Source organism: Dysidea avara, chromosome 2 (assembly GCF_963678975.1).
Source record: "Dysidea avara chromosome 2, odDysAvar1.4, whole genome shotgun sequence".
NCBI classification, from domain to species: Eukaryota; Metazoa; Porifera; class Demospongiae; order Dictyoceratida; family Dysideidae; genus Dysidea; species Dysidea avara.
The window spans coordinates 6,903,919-6,924,030 of NC_089273.1; the positions used below are offsets into that span (position 1 = coordinate 6,903,919).

Consider the following 20,112-nt stretch of genomic DNA (forward strand, 5'->3'; position numbering starts at 1 on the left):
TTAAATTCCTTACCTTGAGCATTGAGGCTATTACAATCTACCACCTGGTTTAAATACATGCAGTAACCACATAATTCCATAATAAAATAATTCCAAGTACATATGTAGTTAATAGCAAGTGTAAATCATTGTTCACTACCCAAAAACAGTCTCTGAGTAATTATTGCATAACTAAAATCATGCAAATTGTCATACTTATAATTATGGCTTCAACACTAGTATGGCTATCGACTCTGCCCCTTTGATTAGATTGGGCCACTACAAAGGAGAACAATGTTTATATTATAAAGAATTCTTTTAACTTGAATTGATATAGTATTCTTGAATGTTTGCCATATCATATATATTATACCAATTGACTTACGCTTGGAGTCTGTACCCTGTAAGAGTGTTTATAGGTAGATACCACTTGAGAATCTGCACCATTGTATAGCTTTTTATCGTGCAAGTGGGTAAGGTAATAAAGGGTACCAATTGCAGCAATGTTATATTATGGTCTGGCTGGACTGTTTGAGTTACTGTAATTGGTCTGGTTGGATCACTTGTGGTTTGGATCATCTACAGCAAGTCTATAGAACATGAGCATGGAACTATGGGATTTAGAGACCACATATTTGGCCAATCATACTTCAGTATCAAACTTGTTGAAGTTTAATTTTTATCCCTTATTGTATACTAAATATTCAGAAATCAATCCTAGATACACCTGCATCAAATATGCCAGCACAATAAAATGCATAATAGGCTGGAGTGTTATGGCAGCATAAAACTAGAACATTGTACTTGACTCCTTAGATTGATACACTCTAATAGAACAGTAATTTTTTAGTAAAAATATTTTAATAGAGCATTCAATGATTAAATGTTCCTAGATTATTGTAAGAAATGTTGTTAACCTACAGTAGGAGCATAATGCAAAATACTGAAGAGTATAATAGGTGAAAATTTGGGGGATTCCTAAAAGAATTTTGGACAAAATTTTAAGCATATTCCTAGATCAGCCAATAGTGGTGTTTTAAAAATTGATTAATCACTAGAAGCCAGTAAATCTGGCTACTCCTGGTTGTGTTGAACAATACAACTCAGCGGTAATGCCATTTGTAATGATTACTATGTATAATAGAGGTACGAAAAATATTTAGTAATACTTAAGCATTAATATTAAATGTCTGAACATTAGTAGCTTTAAAAAGCACTTGTTATGCATGTAAAGTCAAGCCCTTAAATTACTCCTGAAAAAAGGCTTCTTGCAGGAATTCTAATCAATATTACAGTAAGTTTCCATTATTGTGAATGATATATACTATACCAATTGCAGTATTAAAATGCAATATTGCATTTAGACTAGTTTATAGTAACATGTATAAAATAAAAATATGCTTGGTTGATCTTTTATCTAGCAACAGCAACACTTTTGCTACTAGTATGATCTTATCCAGTCAGATCTCAAATGAAATGATAGAACTACCACCCAACAGTACTGTATTGTTGAGATTTGATAATGTACGATTGTGACAACAAACTGTGTAATACTATGTACAGTATACACTAATAACATTGTTTTTAGAAATGTGACTTACAAATATTACATAATTAATGGCTATATTAATTTTTAATTTTTAGTTTCTCAATAGCAGTACATTCACCAGTTTTCAATGTGCATTTTGGGATTACAACCTTCGAACTGTCAAGTAAGTTAACAATGCAATATTCACTATTCACTGATTTAAATGTAAGTATATTCTAATGCATTTACATATGTCTGAGCCTGTAAAATGGGCATGTGGACACAAACTACACATCGGGTCATACCATAGAGCCATAGATATTTGTGACCGGGCCTGCAAAAATAGGGCATGTGGCACTGCTTGAAGGTTCTTAGTTTACTAATTTGTTAACTGCTTTACTGTAGTTGTATCCAGTTATACTGATACTAAAATATCAGTAACTTTAAGTATATGGAACATAATTGTTTTACTAAGTTTTAAACTCTCAGTAAAACATCAATGAATGCAGGTTTACTGAAAAACTACTAAAATAACAAAACAATTAACTGTTCCATATACTGAGGATATACCACTCTACTAAGCTAAGAAACTTCAAGCAGTGTGGGCACATGAAAGTTGCTCAATTTTTCAACCTTTCATGGCTCATAACATTTGATAACAGTAAGCTATGGCCATGAAATATTCAGCACGTATGACTCAGATTGCAGATATTCTATTCCAGTACTGAGATATGACTCATTGTGTGACAGGATATATCCCTAGAGCAATTAGTCTATGGAATCACCTACCTGATCACCTCGTGGAAACTGATAATGTCGATACTTTTAAATCTTTACTATTATAGTTACTTACATGTAACTAAGTTTATTGAAAAACATTTAGTTTGTTAACTAATCATGTACATTATACTCGTGATTGAGGTTTGTACATTATACAATAATAATAATAATGTAGTTTGTGCCCACATGCTCTATTTTTGCAGGCCCGGTCACATTTGTAGGCTCTAATATCTATGACAGAACTGGATATGATACATTGTAGTGACTTGTATAAAGTTGTATTACAAAGCCATGCAACTAAAAACTCAACACTGCCTGGCCATAGCATACAGCAAGTAATAGTTGTATCATGAACCAAAGTTATTTGTATAATATAATTTATGTGACGAGCCTACAAAAATAGGGCATGTAGGCACAAACTACACCCCACCACATAACATCTCATATCTCAGTTCTCAGATAAACTATTTTAATTCTGTAACTTGTATTTTAAAGCCAACTAAATTTGTAATTAGTGTTAAAATGTTCATGGCCAAGCAATAATGGAATGCAAGGTTATGAAACATCAAAGTTTGAAAAAGTTGGCAATTTTTATGAAATGTCCTCATGCCTTATTTTTGCAGGCCCAGTCACACATATGAAGGACATGGGTGTACATATCAGGAAAATCATGAGAGCATGTGATACAACTGATATGTACCATGCCAATTACAAGCCAATAGCCCATGGTGGGCAACTAATCACCCAAGACAATATATATGAAACTAACAACTAAATTTATTACATAGACCAACAGGTAAAATTTGATTATGGGTCAGCAGAAACTAATGTTGTGACTACATTTATTAACATGAATGGGCAAGTCCTAGAAAACTTAATTTTACAAGTATTATAAACCCACCGCATTGTTTACAGACTGTTTACAACATTTTACTAAACATCTAGAGAGGCAAGCTTCACTGTAAAGTAGTTATTCTTGCAAAAAACAGCCAAGTTGTATAGAATGGGTGGGGCCTGGGTGAAAAAGTTGTGAAATCAAAGGTGGTGGCCACGAAATTGCTGCAATGGCCTTAATGATAATAAATTTTACTAATGGCTCTTGTGCATTATTCAAATTTATTATCATCAACATCATTGCAGCCATTTCGTGGCCACCACCTTTGATTTCACAACTTTTTCACCCAGGATTTTGGAAGGCTGCACCCTTTTATACAGCTTGTCTATTTTGCATGGATTTCACTTCTTCTTATACTTTAAAATACGTATATACCACAAAGCCAACCATAAACTGGCTTTGAGGTTTGTTTTTGCACAAATCATTGTTCTTCTTATCTAGAGATGCAATGATGATGATATAAGACAAACTAGTATACTGCCAATACAGAAATATACCTACTGATCCGATATACCAAAGCCAAAGGATCTATGTTACAGCTATAATACTGATAATTGCTCTATAATTTCCTGCTTGCTTGTTCATGGTTATATAAATTGTATTATAGTGCCTGTATTTGGTATAGTTCCTTCAAGTTAGGTATACAAAATAATTATTTGTCTACTAGGATTTTGTAGTAACTGTTCTATTAGAATATCCCAATTTTTCATGCAAAACATGGTTAATTGCAGTTGCTTATTTTTAACAAAGTAAATCCTACCCCTTTTATGTTACAATACAATTTACAGCTTGTTGTCACAAGTTTTACTTGCATAGCACTTATTATGATGATTGTGATGATGACGATTGGCGCGAGTAGGTCTTAATAGTAGTGATCTACCCTGCCAATCTGTACCAAAATGACTATACTATCAGCTTTAATTTGATGAATTTGGATGAATACTAGGGAAGTTACAGTGGTGCATTGCAGAGTTTGTTTGATTACTTTTGTAATACTGTAATAGAGTGCACATTTTTTTGAGGATTTCTAACAGAACACACATAGAGTGTTCTAGATTTTCCATTGATATACATCTATGAAAATTACTATTGAGTATATACATACTAGATTTTAGCTAGAATTTGCATTAATAAAGTAGAAATTAAGTGAGATGAACATTCATGATTACAGCGGCACAGTGGTTAAAGATTTGGGTGTTCATTATGGAGGTCCCTGGTTCAAATGCTGGTACATTTTCATGCACATTTTAAACTCCATGTTGAATGTTCTATTAGAGTATTTTGACCCCATGATTTACAGTTGTTTGGTTTTTGTTTTGTAACTCTATACATAGTTATCAATGTGATTTATTTTCAACCACAAATGGTTTGAGCTATGATGGTTGAAATATATGCATACTGATTTTCAAGTTATTCCCATAAGCAATTTACCCTGTAGGCATGACAACAAGTTGGCCTATTTAATGTAAATAATCATCCATAGCTCTATGACTATTAATCAGATTTACACCAAACTTGGTATGTGATTTTATTGCAATATGTTCTTAAAGTGTACCAACGCTAAAGAAAATTGAACAACACATTTACATTTTACTATAGTTTTATAAGTGTGCGAAAAGAATAATCTAAGTCGCCCAAACCCCCTAACAAAAGAGAAAAATGAAGAAATTAAGCTGAATTTTGAAGGCTCATATTTCATGATCATGTTAGGAAATCTTGCTCAAATTTGATATGTGGGGTGCTGAAGGTGGAGGGAATTTGCTGTATAAAAGCTATTCCAATTTAAGGAGGGAGCACAGAGCTACATACACGTGAATATTGTGTTTTGCTATCTCTAAATATACTCACGGTGTGCCATGCCTGCTTCCTTGGCCGCATGACACACTACCATGTGTCTTGATCTTAAAATGCTGTGAACTGCTTGTGAATATGATATAGCATTACAGTAGTTCTCAACTGAAAGGATGGCAAGAGTAACAAATTGCTTCTGTCTGAGTGTTTTAAGATGCAGAATCAGACATATGGCTTTCATCGCATGAGCAGTAATAAACTCCCATAATCAGGTTGAGTTTTTATTAAAGAAGCTAGTGGCACTGCTCCCAAATCAAGGCCATGGTACAAGTAAAATGTACCATAACCAGTCATAAATATCTACCAAGGATAGCTAGGAGTTACAAGATATTTACCCTGAAATTTGCCTTTGAAGTTAGCTGGTATCATGGTACATTGACATAAAAGTTTTTAGCAGCTTATTTTAAATTGCTGTAATATCAAGAATACTGCATTTAAATGCTATGTTGATTATATTTCTTGCTCTATTGTAGTGGTAAAACAGTGGGAGGATGGTCTACTGATGGTATCATACAGGATAGTAGTCCAGGTCTACCTGTATTGTGTAATACTACTCATCTAACCAGTTTTGCTGTACTTGTTAGTAGTGGAGGTAGTGAAGTAAGTTCCTGGCTGTTTGTACAGATATTTTACTAAAAGTTTATAAATGTCCAGAACTTTATGTTAATTGTGCGTCATTTGTACTAGTAATAGCATGGGTAGCAGTGAAATTTGGGATAAATACCACGAATGTTGTATTGGAAATGGGGATAAATTTCATGAGGCGAAGCCGAGTGAAATTTACCATTTCCAATACAACATTCGTGGTATTTATCCCACATTTCACTGCTACCCATGCTATTCCCAGTTAATACCATACTCACTGCATATACGCATGCTGTGCATTAGTGTTTCCATGTACGTAATTTGTTACTATGTACTAAACACGCATCAACACTAATTGGCGCTACATTGTTAACATAAATTCTAGCCAATGAAATTGCAATTACAACTTTTTCACTGCTACCAGTGAAATACAGGATAAATTTCACTGCTACTATTGAGACTTTGTATGGGCAGTGAAACAGGTATGGTATTAGCAAAGTGAACTGATTGCATGCTTGCAAGTTATTGGACTTAAATTGTTTGGCTATAGAAAGTCATTTATTTGTTGGTAATTGCAAACTGTACTTAAACATTAGTTTGTTAAACTCATAAAAAAATCGTCACTTTAATGGAAGTGCATTAACCTTTATAACAGCAGCACCTATTCATAATGAAGGCTTGAGTTTGTATGTACCATCAACAATCTAACCACTTAGCTGCCCATTTTCTTCAGCATTTCAAACTAGTGTCCATTTGGTTCTACTTGGGGTACTTAGAGATAATGAGTTATTCTCTAGAATTCTTATGGATATAATTACATGAAAATAACAAGGAGAAAACATCCTGACCACCTGGTAGACTCCTGTAAGCGTTCGAGCGTAAATTGGATGGCTGTAGGTTCGAGGCTACCTAGGTCCAGTCATGGATTTTTTCTCCTTTCTCCAACTTTTCAAACACACCTTAAGTAGCTAAAGTCTTTGAGCAGGCTGTAGGACCAGGTGTCCTACAGACCTTCAGCACTTGTGCTGTAAAGCATTAATAAATAAATAAATAAAAAAGACATAAATCCCATACACTGTAGAAATGTAAATGAATAACTTAAATTATGCACAGAGTGGCACACTGAACATTGCTTTACCTTTAATGTAGAGAAGACGCACTGTCATGTGTCTGGTAGTAATTTTGTTTGTCTAATAATATGCTATTTTCTCATTGTTGCATTTCAGTGATTGCAGTAGTAAAACTTTATGGTGTATGTATGTTCTACTGTGCATGCAGATGTATTATATAATTATACACTGTATACAGCATATAGATGTATTAATAATGCTGTGTGTTTCCTAGGGATCCCTATCACTTCGTATAGTCAGCTATATTGGATGTGGTATATCTATTGTGTGTCTAATAGTGACCATCATTATTATAATAGCACTGAGGTGAGTGGTACTGTATACAAACTTATAATTATAAATAATAGTTATACGGGCACAATGTGGAGTCTATGAAATTTATAAACCAGAAGGCCCAAATCTGTAGTGCATGAGCGAAGCTAGGGTACTACTAAGGGTGTGGGGTTTTATAAACTCCATAGACTCCACATTGTGCCTGTAAAACTGTGTTAGGTTCTATTTTATATTACACGGCCAGGCATAGTATAATAGAAAACAAGGTGGAGTATATGAGATTTATTTTACTCACCCAAAACAGTCTTAATAGAGTCTAAAGGTTGTGTATGCGCAATAATGCATTAATACATGTAATTGATTATAACATCAGTAACCTGTATTGCACCCTAATGAATGTTGTGTGACCATTGCATATTGTTTTGGCAAAGATGGTGTGATACAACACATGCCATTCGTTTCTACATGGGGATAGCTATTTTGTTCTGAACTGCAATGTTCTGACTCACTTCTGAGGCAATGCTGCAATAGATTTTAAGTGCGCTCAAATTTAAATAATTATCTATTTGTATAAACGTAAACAGCACTAGATTTGCTGTTAATTAATTAATTACTTAATTAATTAACCTTTTGGCCCTGAAGTTAATAAAAAGTGTTTTACTAAATGCGAACACCACTATAGTGGCTCTCACAACACTCATGTGTTCAGAGACATATATTTCCTAAATGGAATATCCTATGAGTAAACAGTCTGGACCACATTACTCTGCAGTTAACAACCATTTTCTTAATAATTGAATCTGGGAAAGAAATTTTGGTTGTATCTAAGACAATACTTACAATGATACTACCTGTCAAAAAGGACAGAAGAAATAAAAGGGATTAGTAAAAGTTATGAAATTGTAGATCTATTCATTGTGAGTATCTTAATGCTAACCACAGAGGAATAGGTGGTCCATACACAGATTAACAGGAGCCCATGTGCTATATGCCAATATGCATAGTTTACATAAAATAAGTATCATTTTTAAAAAATACTAAAGCCACTATAGTAGCATTCAGGGTGAAAGAGTTATACAATCATTTTAAATGTCAGGATTGACAAATTAGAGTTAAATGTCTAGTATCTGCAAGTACACTGTAGATTTACACTAAGTTTATAAATTGAATAGTTTGCCTAAAAATACAACTAAAGGTTAATATCATTAATATAATGGTTATAAAAGGCACCACATTACTCCAAACTTCACTCCTGCCTCACAGTATTGTCTTAATAAATACCTGTAAGTAGTATTTTTGTCTTTTGTTACATATACATTTGTGTTTAGAAAAAGAGCATTTAATGGAAAACAGCATTTGGTACATCTAAACCTCTCAGTTGCTCTCCTGCTTGCATTAATTACATTTGTAAGTGGAGTGGAAACTGCCACAAACAATAGAGTAAGTGATTCTGTATGTGTGTTCATGAGTAGTAGGGATGCATCAATTTTTCTCAGAGTAACAAGAAGACAAAACCAAGGAGTGAAATTCTGGCATACTAGTAAAAACTCAAGCAAAACTTTATATAGACTTATGTGTGTTTCACAAAATTGCAAGCAAATACGATACAGTAATATCACATCAAATTAAGTTGATTATCCAATAAAAGGGCCAAGTCGTGTGTCATTCTGTCCCTCCTTCAGAATTTTGCATTATAAAAGATTACAATATTCTAACAGAGTAGTCATTAGCTGCATTTACTCTAATAGAACAGTCACTGCAAAAGCATTATTCACATAAAGACTTGCATGTGGTTTCTGTTAATAAATTTTGAGTATGGTAGAATGCCTCTGGAAAAACAGTTAGCATAATATGTAGGAAAGAGGTGTTAAAGAATAGGAAAAATAGAGTTGATCCTGATCCCTAATGGGTAGCGTATTAATCTTAGTATTGAGTGTATTGTACATGTAAATAATTGTAGAATAGTATGCAAGCATAGGGTGCATGCTATGCAGAATTAAAGAATATAGTACTAAAGTTTATTTTAAAAAATTATATGTGACCGGGCCTGTGAAAATAGGGCATGTGGGCACATAAAAATTGCCTAATTATTCAAACTTTGATATAATATCATAATTTCGTATTCGATTATTACTTGGATATGAAATTTTCAGCACTTATTAAACATTTAGTTGGCTACAAGGTACAGAAGGAAAATATTCTATCCCGGTACTGTGATACAAGATATTATGTGGTGGGGTGTAGCTTGTGCCCATATGCCCTTTTTTTTGCAAGCCCGGTCACATATATAACATGTCTTAGCAACTACGTACCTGTATAGCTATCTCTCCAAAAAGGACAACTTTAAATTCCCTTACCAACAACACATTTATAGCCAATACAACTGTTTAATACCCAAATTTTCCTAATTTTGAAATAGGGTCTGTACATACATAGTTTATTATTGGTTTTCTATTTTAGTACTTTAGTACAGCAAGTATTACTGCTATATATTGTATATATCAAGTGTGGCTTTTTCTTTATTCTTCTAGCCTGGCTGTATATTTATCACATCTCTATTACAATACTTATTCCTGGCTGTATTTTCTTGGTCACTGTGTGAAGGAATAATGGTCTTTGCAATGTTTGTGGCACCATTCTACAATGGATTGTTTCAAAAACTGTTGTTCTATTTAATAGTTGGTTGGGGTAAGAATGAGTTCATGCTAATTGCGCTTGTAGTGTTCTAGCCACTACTCATTTATTATCCACAGGTCTTCCCATACCAATAGTGGTAATATCTGCTGGAGTGTCACATAATATTTATGGATTGTACGATGATGATGAAAGATGGGCGTAAGTTTGTCTAGATGCATCATACAGTTTACATTGATTAAAAATTATTAACACAAAAGGAATTATCCAATTCTTGAAATTTTGTGTGTAAAAGGGGTTCAAATGCAAATTTCTGTGCCAATTGTGGTTAGAATTTGATAAACATTAATTTTTGGTAATGTGAATTTGGCCATTCACATACTATAAATTAATTTGTTTTATCTGCTGAGAGCTATTTGTGCTTCATAATGATATTGAAGTGTCAGTGTGTGTTTTATGCAAATACGTAGAACAAGTGTAAGGAAAATTTACTTTTGAAAGGCAATGAAACAAGAGAGGTCATCATCACCTGAAGCTATAATAGTGCATTTTCTACTTCAATCATATTCAGCCTGTCAATAGTGTAGCAATAACTGAAGTACAGATTAAATATCTACCAGCACAGCAAAACTCTTGTACTGATACTGTCTGATACTGACTTCTTATTTACTTGTAACAAATGTTTTTTCAAGTACAGCCTACATAGCCTGAGGCTAAAGTAAAACACTATTCATAGCAGTAGTCTGTTACTGTGTAGATTTGACAGAAATGAATGATAGTCTCAAGACTGAGAGCAATACGGAGTAAAATACGGAGTTAGTATCACTCAGTATTATGAGTTATTCCATGTAGTACAGTTAATAGGTGTATGTAGATGACCTCCCTTGTTTCACTGCAACTCAAATGTAAATTTTCAGATTTTCCTTATACTTGTTTGTTTACTTTTCAATAACATGATTTATAACTGGTGAACCTGGATCAAAGGGAAAAAATAGCATCGGCTAGACACATTGATACAAAACTGAATGTGTCAACTGACTATCATATACTGATAAGCAATGTGGCCATTCTGCTTTTGTTTTCACTATTTTCCCACATTATATTATTATTTGTTAATTGGTACAAGGAAGACAAAGTCTTATAAAAACCAATCTCAAATACATCTAAATAAAATCAAACTGGCGGTCATATAAAAATACATCTAATTTAGTCTTAAAGATCAGTACATTAGATGCAGATACAATTTCATGGGGTAAGGTGTTCCAATCATTGACGATTCTCTGTGAAAAACTATGACCTCTAATAGCAGTGTTGAAGCGATTTTTTGTAAAATATGCAGCATTACAAGGCTGCTGAGGTCCAGTCATGGATTTTCTCTCCTTTCTCCACCTTTTCAAACACACATTGTGTAACAACTTAAACAGGCTGTAGGATCAAGTGACCCACAGACCTTCAGCACTTGTGCTGTAAAGCCTAAATAAAATTACAAATTAGTATAAGTACTTCTGCAATCAATCCAGCAACTATAGAAGTTGTGCCTAAACTAGGCCCCGGCCTATTATGCCCAAAATTTTACCTATTATGCTTTTGAGCAAATTTTTACCTATTATGCTTTTGAGCATTGTTCAAAAATTCAGTCTATTATGCACAAAATTATGCTCTTAAAAATCAAGATTATGCTCTGGAGTTGGCTGTTTTATTAGAGTATATCAGTCTTTCCTGACTGTTGTATTAGAGTAAGTGACTGTTCTATTAGAGTATCTCAATCTTATTTCTGCAAAGTGTGAATAACCAACAAAGAAACAATTTAATAAGATACATTGCATGTTTTACAACATGAAATGCACTAATAATGCTATTGGCAGTGATTATTTGCTTTCTTTCGGGTGTGAATACTGCGCATTTTAATTAATTTTTCAAATATCGTCCCTATTATGCTGGCATTATACTTGATGATTTTGGTCACCTATTATGCTTTAAATTAGCAATGCTGGCATATTATGACCACTGGAATATTATGACCACTGACATATATATGCTGGCATATTCGGCCGGGGCCTAGCCTAAACATGTGCCCCTGTTATTAATTACTGTGGCCAGTTTGCTTCATTTTTCAGCTAAGTGTTACATGCTTTACAGTACAGTGCCTCTGCAATCAAACCACTGACTAATGAAATTACAGATGACGTTTGTAATAGCTAGCAATGAAGCCACTATGCATTATACCACAAAGAAAAAACCTACATGTAATGGAGAAAAAATGGGACACTTAAGTATTCCATGATGCATGCATTAATTTGTTGCTGCTGTGGTTGGAAAAAAGGCATGAACAGTGAAAAAAATCAATTGCAAGCCTATATATAGCATCACTCATTGTCCAGTTGTGCATGGTTGAAGGCATCAGTTGTTCAGTTCAGGGGCAGTGGAACAGGCCAAAGCATGAGTGGGCTGACTTTGACAATGAATTTTACACAGTGAAGTTTGAAACATACAACAGATATGAATGTCATTCATGGGAGTCTGGGCTTGGCCCCAAGAAAATGTTCATATTTTAGAAGCTCTGAGAAAGTATATTAGATGACTTCACTATGTTATTACAATTTGCATATGAATTAGGCAGCTACTTACAGTTTTGAAACTAATGTAAAAGTGACTGTTCTATTGGAGTGGTTAACTGTAGCAACTCAGTCTTTTCTTGCAAGTATTGTCCAAGAAAAGTGGAGGTACCATGGTCTCACCTGGGACCCCTTGTTTCCACTGCTTATAAGATCATTTAGTCAATAATAGTAGAAAATACAGTAAAATTGAAATTTCATAAAACATGTTAGAAGAATAATAGGGTTGCTACGTATGAAGGAATTTTGGGCTTGCTTTTGTCTAACCAATTCTGCCAACCTGGCAGAAAGAAAATGTAAAGCTGGTTTTAATTTTGGTGATATTATTGGACATAAAAGTTCAAGCCTTAATGATCTATACAATGCAGCACTATAATACTGTATGATAGATTTTATCACTATTAGATGTTGGATATCAGATGATGATGGAGCAATATGGGCCTTTACTGCTCCAATGATTGCCATTATAATAGTGAGTTGATGTAATGAAATGTGTTGGTATATTAAAGTGTATCTGTATACAGGTCAACTATTTCTTTTTGGCTGTCTCAGTATATAACATCTACAAAACAAGGAAATACCACCAAAACTTGTCTATCAATGAAAAGCGTAAATTTGATATAGCTCGGTATGGGGAATAATACACACGTACATAATGTAGAACTTCAGACATACACACAGTGTATAGGAGCTACTTTAAACATTAAGAATACAAGACTTTATGCTTCCCAAATCAGTAATTTACCACAGAATAGGAGGCACATTAATGACAATGGTTTTTCTTTTAAATTATAGCAACAACAATATTATTATTGTATTGGCATTAGGTTGAATTATTCAACTAATACAATGTTTAAACAATGTAAGAAAGTCTAGTAATCAAGACACACAGTAGTGTGTCATGCGGCCAAGAAAGCTGGTGCACCACACCGTGAGTATGTTTACAGGAAGAAACAAAGCATGATTTTCACACACACATACGTAGCTCTGTGCTCCCTTTTTGAATTGGAATCATTTTTATACTATATACAATTTCCCTCCACCTTCAATACTTCCACATACCAAATTTCAGCAAGGTTGCCTAAGGTCATCGTGAAATATGAGCCTTCAAAATTTGGCTTAATTTATTCAGTTTTTTCTTTGTTTAGGGGGCTTAGATTATTCCCTTTGTATAGTTTACAAAAAAGCCATTATAAAATGAAAAGCACACCTCAATGTTCTAGAAATTTGGTACTCTTTAAGAATGTATTGTGGTACAATTATGTACTAAGTTTGGTGAAACTCTGATTAATAGTCATAGAGCAATAGGCAATTATTTGTATTAAATAAGGCTGACTTGTTGTCACACCTACAGGGTAAACCGCTTACGAAAACAACTTAAAAATTGGTATGCATGTAATACAGTACTATTGCAACTTCTCTAGTATTCCATCAAATCAAAGACGATATTATAACCATTTTGATACAGATCAGCGAGGTAGTACACTCACTACTTGAAGTTTCTTAGTTTACTACAGTGGTATATCCCCAGTATATGGAACAGTTAATTGTTTGGAATTTTAGTAGCTTTTCAGTAAACCTGCATTCACTGATGTTTACTGATAGTTTAAAACGTAGTAAAACAATTATGTTCCATATGCTTAAAGTTACTGACATTTTACTATCAGTATAACTGGGCACAACTACAGTAAAGCAGCTTAACAAATTAGTAAACTAAGAACCTTCAAGCAGTGACTGCTACTAAGACCTACTCATGCCAATTGTCATCATCAAAATAAATGCTATACTAATAAAACTTGTGAAAACAGGCTGGAAATCATATTCTAGAAAAAAAAGTGCAGGATTTGCTTTGTTAAAATTAAGCAACTGCAACTTATCATGTTTTGCAAGACACTCTAATAGAACAGTCACTGCAAAATTCTAATAGACAAATAGTACATACAATCATGTATACATACCTAACTTGGAAGGAATTTACTAAATACAGGTATCATATACAATTTTATATAACTATGAACAAGCAACCACAAAATTATATTGGTATATAAATTAGCATTGGCATCAGATCAGTAGGTATTTTTGTGCATTAGTTTGTCTTCATGATATCATCTCCATTGCATCTGTAGAGAAGAACAATGATTTCAGTAAAAGCAAACCTCAAAGCCAGTTTATGGTTGGCTTTGGGGTATATATTTAAAATACAAAAAGAAGTGAAATCCATGCAAAAACAGCTATACTGTAGAAAAGGGTGCGGCCTTCAAAAAGCCTGGGTAAAAAAACTGTGAAATTAAAGGTGGCGTCCATGAAATGACTACAATGATGTTGATGATAATAAATCTAATCCAAAACAGCCAAGCTGTAAAAAAAGTGTGCGGCCCTCAGAAAGGCTATGGTGAAAAAAGATGTGAAATCCAAGGTGGCGGCCAAGAAATGGCTGTGATGGTAGGTTAATGGTAAAAATTTTAATAATGACAATTCAGGTAAATTTTGTGAAGCGGCACAAAAATTCACCTGAATTGTCATTATTAAAATTTTTACCATTAACCTACCATCACAGCCATTTCTTGGCCGCCACCTTGGATTTCACATCTTTTTTCACCATAGCCTTTCTGAGGGCCGCACACTTTTTTTACAGCTTGGCTGTTTTGGATTAGATTTCATTTCTTTTTGTATTTGTATACCCCAAAGCCGGCCTATGGCCAGCTTTGGGACTTTTTAACCTATGTTTTTTTTCTTTACTACAGGAAGAAGTAAAGATGAAGTAGATATACTTTAAATATTTTATCAGTAAATGTACAAATTATATATATAATACATATGTGACCGGATTTGCAAAAAGGGACCTTCCACACACATCCAATTTGCCAACTTTGACAATTGATAACTTCAGATTGGAAAGAGCTATTGCCTTGAAATTTGGGCAGTGGTGATTTCTTTGCAGCTGAACTCTCCACATTATGGTTTCTTTGTAGCTGAACTCTCTACAAGGCAATTTCTTCTAGCTGATCTCTCTACAGGGAGATTTGTTTGCAGCTGAACTATCTACAAGGTAACTTCTTCTAACTGATCTTTCTACAGGGTGATTTGTTTGTAGCTGAACTATCTACAAGGTAATATCTTCTAGCTGATCTCTCTACAGGGTGATTTGTTTGTAGCTGAATTCTGTACAGGTGATTTGTTTGCAGCTGAGCTCTTTACAGAATGGTTTCTTTGTAGCTGAACTCTCTACAAGGTAATTTCTTCTAGCTGATCTCTCTACAGGGAGATTTGTTTGTAGCTGAACTATCTACAAGGTAACTTCTTCTAGCTGATCTCTCTACAGGTTGATTTGTTCGTAGCTGAATTCTGTACAGGTGATTTGTTTGCAGCTGAGCTCTTTACAAAATGGTTTCTTTGTAGCTGAACTCTCTACAAAGTAACTTCTTCTAACTGATCTTTCTACAGGGTGATTTGTTTGTAGCTGAACTATCTACAAGGTAATTTCTTCTAGCTGATCTCTCTACAGGGTGATTTGTTTGTAGCTGAATTCTGTACAGGTGATTTGTTTGCAGCTGAGCTCTTTACAGAATGGTTTCTTTGTAGCTGAATTCTCTACAAGGTAACTTTTCTAGCTGATGTCTCTACAAGGTGGCTAGTTTGTAGCTGAACTCTCTACATGGTGGTTTCTTTGTAACTGAACTTTCTACAAGTTGACTTCTTCTAGCTGATCTTTCAATAGGGTGATTTGTTTGTAGCTTCACTCTCTACAAGGTAACTTCTTCTAGCTGATCTCTCTACAGGGAGATTTGTTTGTAACTGAACTCTCTACAGGTGATTTGTTTGAAGCTGAACTTTCTAAATGATGGTTTCTTTGTAGCTGAACTCTCTACAAGTTAACTTCTTCTAGCTGATCTCTCTACAGGGTGATTTGTTTGTAGATGAATTCTGTACAGGTGATTTGTTTGCAGCTGAGCTCTTTACAGAATGGTTTCTTTGTAGCTGAACTCTCTAAAAGGTAACTTCTTCTAACTGATCTTTCTACAGGGCAATTTGTTTCTGGCAGAATTTTCTACAGGGTGATTTCTTTGCAGCTGAACTCTCTACATGGTGGTTTCTTTGTAGCTGAACTCTCTACAAGGTAACTTCTTCTAGCTGATCTCTCTACAGGGTGATTTGTTTGTAGCTGAACGATCTACATGGTAACTTCTTCTAGCTGATCTCTCTGCAGGGTGGTTTTTTTTGTAGCTGAACTCTCTAAAAGGTAACTTCTTCTAACTGATCTTTCTACAGGGAAATTTGTTTGTGGCTGTATTTTCTACAGGGTGATTTGTTTGCAGCTGAACTCTCTACATGGTTGTTTCTTTGTAGCTGAACTCTCTAGAAAGTAATTTCTTCTAGCTGATCTCTCTACAGGGTGATTTGTTTGTAGCTGAATTCTGTACAGGTGATTTGTTTGCAGCTGAGCTCTTTACAGAATGGTTTCTTTGTAGCTGAACTCTCTACAAGGTAACTTCTTCTAACTGATCTTTCTACAGGGTAATTTGTTCGTGGCAGAATTTTATACAGGGTGATTTCTTTGCAGCTGAACTCTCTACATGGTGGTTTCTTTGTAGCTGAACTCTCTACAAGGTAACTTCTTCTAGCTGATCTCTCTACAGGGTGATTTGTTTGTAGCTGAACGATCTACAAGGTAACTTCTTCTAGCTGATCTCTCTACAGGGAGGTTTGTTTGTAGCTGAACTCTCTACAGGTGATTTGTTTGAAGCTGAACTCTCTAAATGATGGTTTCTTTGTAGCTGAACTCTCTACAAGTTAACTTCTTCTAGCTGATCTCTCTACACGGTGATTTGTTTGTAGCTGAATTCTGTATAGGTGATTTGTTTGCAGCTGAGCTCTTTAAATAATGGTTTCTTTGTAGCTGAACTCTCTCAAGGTAACTTCTTCTAGTTGATGTCTTTACAGGGTCACTAGTTTGTAGCTGAATTCTCTACATGGTGGTTTCTTTGTAACTGAACTCTCTACAAGGTAACTTTTTCTAGCTCATCTTTCTACAGGGTGATTTATTTGTAGCTGAATTCTTTACAGGTGATTTGTTTGCAGCTGAGCTCTTTAAAGAATGGTTTCTTTGTAGCTGAACTCTCTACAAGGTACCTTCTTCTAGCTGATGTCTCTACAAGGTCACTAGTTTGTAGCTGAGCTCTCTACATGGTGGTTTTTTTGTAACTGAACTCTCTACAAGGTGACCTCTTCTAGCTGATCTTTCTACAGTGTGATTTGTTTGAAGCCGAACTCTCTACAAGGTAACTTCTTCTAGCTGATCTCTCTACAGGGAGATTTGTTTGTAGCTGAACTCTCTACATGATGGTTTCTTTGTAGCTGAACTCTTTGCAAGGTAACTTCTTCTATTGATCTCTCCACAGGGCGATTTGTTTGTAGCTGAACTCTCTACATGGTGGTTTCTTTGTAGCTGAACTCTACAAGGTGATTTTTTCTAGCTGAACTATCTCTTTCCATAGTTGCATGAACTCCCTACAAGGTAACTTCTTCTAGCTGATCTCTCTACAGGGTGACTTGTGTGTAGCTGATCTCTATACAGGTTTCTTATTTCTAGCTGATCTCTTGAATTCTCTTCAGGGTGACTGCTCTATTAGGATGACTGCTCTATTAGAGTATCTCGATCTCGCACTTGATGCACCAAGTTGGATTTCGTGTTATAACTCCGTGGCTTTAAGTCTGATTCTTCTACACCATTGATGAGCCTTTCTAAGATGATTACTCCATCTGTGCAACGATTTTCAAAGCATTACCCTAAGCGGTTTATCTGGTAGGCGTGGCAAGCAGTCGTTTTTTTATTAGCTGATCTCGATTGCGTAATTGTTACACACTGTTGGTTTTTTCGTTGTATCTTCCTGGTTTTTAGCTCGATTTCTTTCAAACCACAAAAGGTTTGAGGTTCAATAGTTAACCTATTCACCCACCGATTTTCAGCTTCTTCCCATACGCGGTTTACCCTGTAGGCGTGACAACATGTTGGTGTTATTTTTCGTGAATAATCGCTCATAACTCTTTGCCTGTTTATCGTATTCCAGCCAAAGTTGTACCGAGATGCGCCTGTATATCCCCCTTCTGTGTGCCAAATTTCAAAGCAATCGGATATGGCGTTCGAGTTTTATAGCAGTTTTTGTAAGTGTGCGACAAGAAAAAGAAAAATAAGAAGAAAAAAACGAAGAAACTGAGCCAATTTTTGAAGTCGCATATCTCGGGAACGCGCTAAGCGATTTCGCTCAAATTTGGAATGTGGAGTGCTGCAGTTGGAGGGAATGTCCACAGCAAAAATCGTCTTGTTTCATCAAGGAAGCACAGAGCTACGGAGGTGCGAAAATTGCGTTTTCTTTCTTCCTGTCAATATACTCACGGGTGTTACGCGCCGGCTTCTTGGGCCGCACGACACACTACCGTGTGTCTTGATTTTAATAATGGCTATGCGCATTATTAAAATTTATTATCATTAACATCATTGCAGTCATTTCATGGCCGCCACTTTGACTTCACAATATTTTTTCACCAGACTTTTTGAAGTCTGCACCCTTTATACAGCTTGGCTGTTTTTGCATGGATACATATATACAGGAAGTACAACCTCTGTGTTTACAAATTGTATAACGTCATACAGAACTGTACTGATCAGTATTCTGGCTCTTCTTCCCTTACTTGGAGGTACTTGGATATTGGGATTACTGTTCCTGTTTGATAGTGATTCTGAACCACTGGCCTGGATATTTACCATATTGAATTCAATGCAGGTATATTATTTGGTCAGTGTTGCACATGTACAGATAAATACAGTGGGATTTGAGATTGGAAACAAAACATATATAATGCAATATAATACTTAATATTATTTGACGTCACAAAGACTTTGAAATTTTGCAGATTGCACCTCAGCTTCCAATCTTTTCCTCATAAAAGAATGCAGCCAATAAGCAGATGTATAGCTATGAAAAATACTTAGCTATGAAACAGAACTTCCCCAAACTTTTTCATCTATGATACATTTTCCTATACAGTAGTACCCTGCACTTAAGCTTATGATAATGCTATTATTGTGTTGGTTTAGGGTGTAGCGATATTCTACTTCCGTGTAGTGAGGAATCAAGAGGTATGCATTACATGTGGTTTTTTGATTTTGTATTTTACATGTAAAGTTATAGATTGCCACTTGCTACAAGAAAGGCTGGGAACAAGTCACAGCATTGACAAGCAGCACTGTTGCAACACCTAAGGTACTGTGGTAACACTAATTACTAGTCCTTCGTCAAATACGAATACCAATATAATAAAAAGCATAATAGGACAGTCAGTGGAAAAGTGCAAATTGTAATAGAGCACTCAAATGCATTGTACATAGCTCCTTAGATCAATACTCTCTAATAGAACAGTCACTTTGTAGTGAAATACTGTAGTAGTCTAAGAGCATTCACTGATTAAAATGTTCCAAGATAATTGCAAGAAAATTAATATAATGGGAACCAGAAGAGCTTAATAGGTAAAAAATTAGGAAATTCCTGAAAACATTCTGGGAAAATTTTTGAGCATATTTGACTCAGGCCTATATACTGATTACCAAGGTACAGAATCACTATTAATTTACAAGTTACAGCTTTAGAGATACTATAAGTTTATATGGTAACTATGTGTTATCACTAAGCCCAGACACCGTGTATGCATTGATAATCTTATCTGCACAATAATGCTGATATCCAATGTCGAATGTAATGGCTTCTTTTCCTATAATAGAATATATAATAATTATGTTATAGCCCAGTTTTGATTTAATTGTGTGATGGCATTGTACATTAAGAT

General features: G+C 34.8%; 1 protein-coding gene across 1 annotated transcript in view; it reads left to right on the forward strand.

Moving 5' to 3' along the window:
• LOC136247743 (uncharacterized) overlaps positions 1–20,112 on the forward strand; it is a 66,752-nt gene that overhangs the window by 21,662 nt on the left and 24,978 nt on the right. The window contains exons 11-23 of the mRNA XM_066039570.1: positions 1,624–1,691; positions 2,911–3,015; positions 3,076–3,145; positions 5,507–5,633; positions 6,963–7,054; positions 8,350–8,461; positions 9,553–9,709; positions 9,775–9,856; positions 12,676–12,742; positions 12,795–12,898; positions 18,923–19,052; positions 19,367–19,408; positions 19,461–19,532. Of these exons, the coding sequence (XP_065895642.1) occupies positions 1,624–1,691; positions 2,911–3,015; positions 3,076–3,145; positions 5,507–5,633; positions 6,963–7,054; positions 8,350–8,461; positions 9,553–9,709; positions 9,775–9,856; positions 12,676–12,742; positions 12,795–12,898; positions 18,923–19,052; positions 19,367–19,408; positions 19,461–19,532 (1,228 nt within the window). The remainder of the gene's footprint in view (positions 1–1,623; positions 1,692–2,910; positions 3,016–3,075; positions 3,146–5,506; positions 5,634–6,962; positions 7,055–8,349; positions 8,462–9,552; positions 9,710–9,774; positions 9,857–12,675; positions 12,743–12,794; positions 12,899–18,922; positions 19,053–19,366; positions 19,409–19,460; positions 19,533–20,112) is intronic.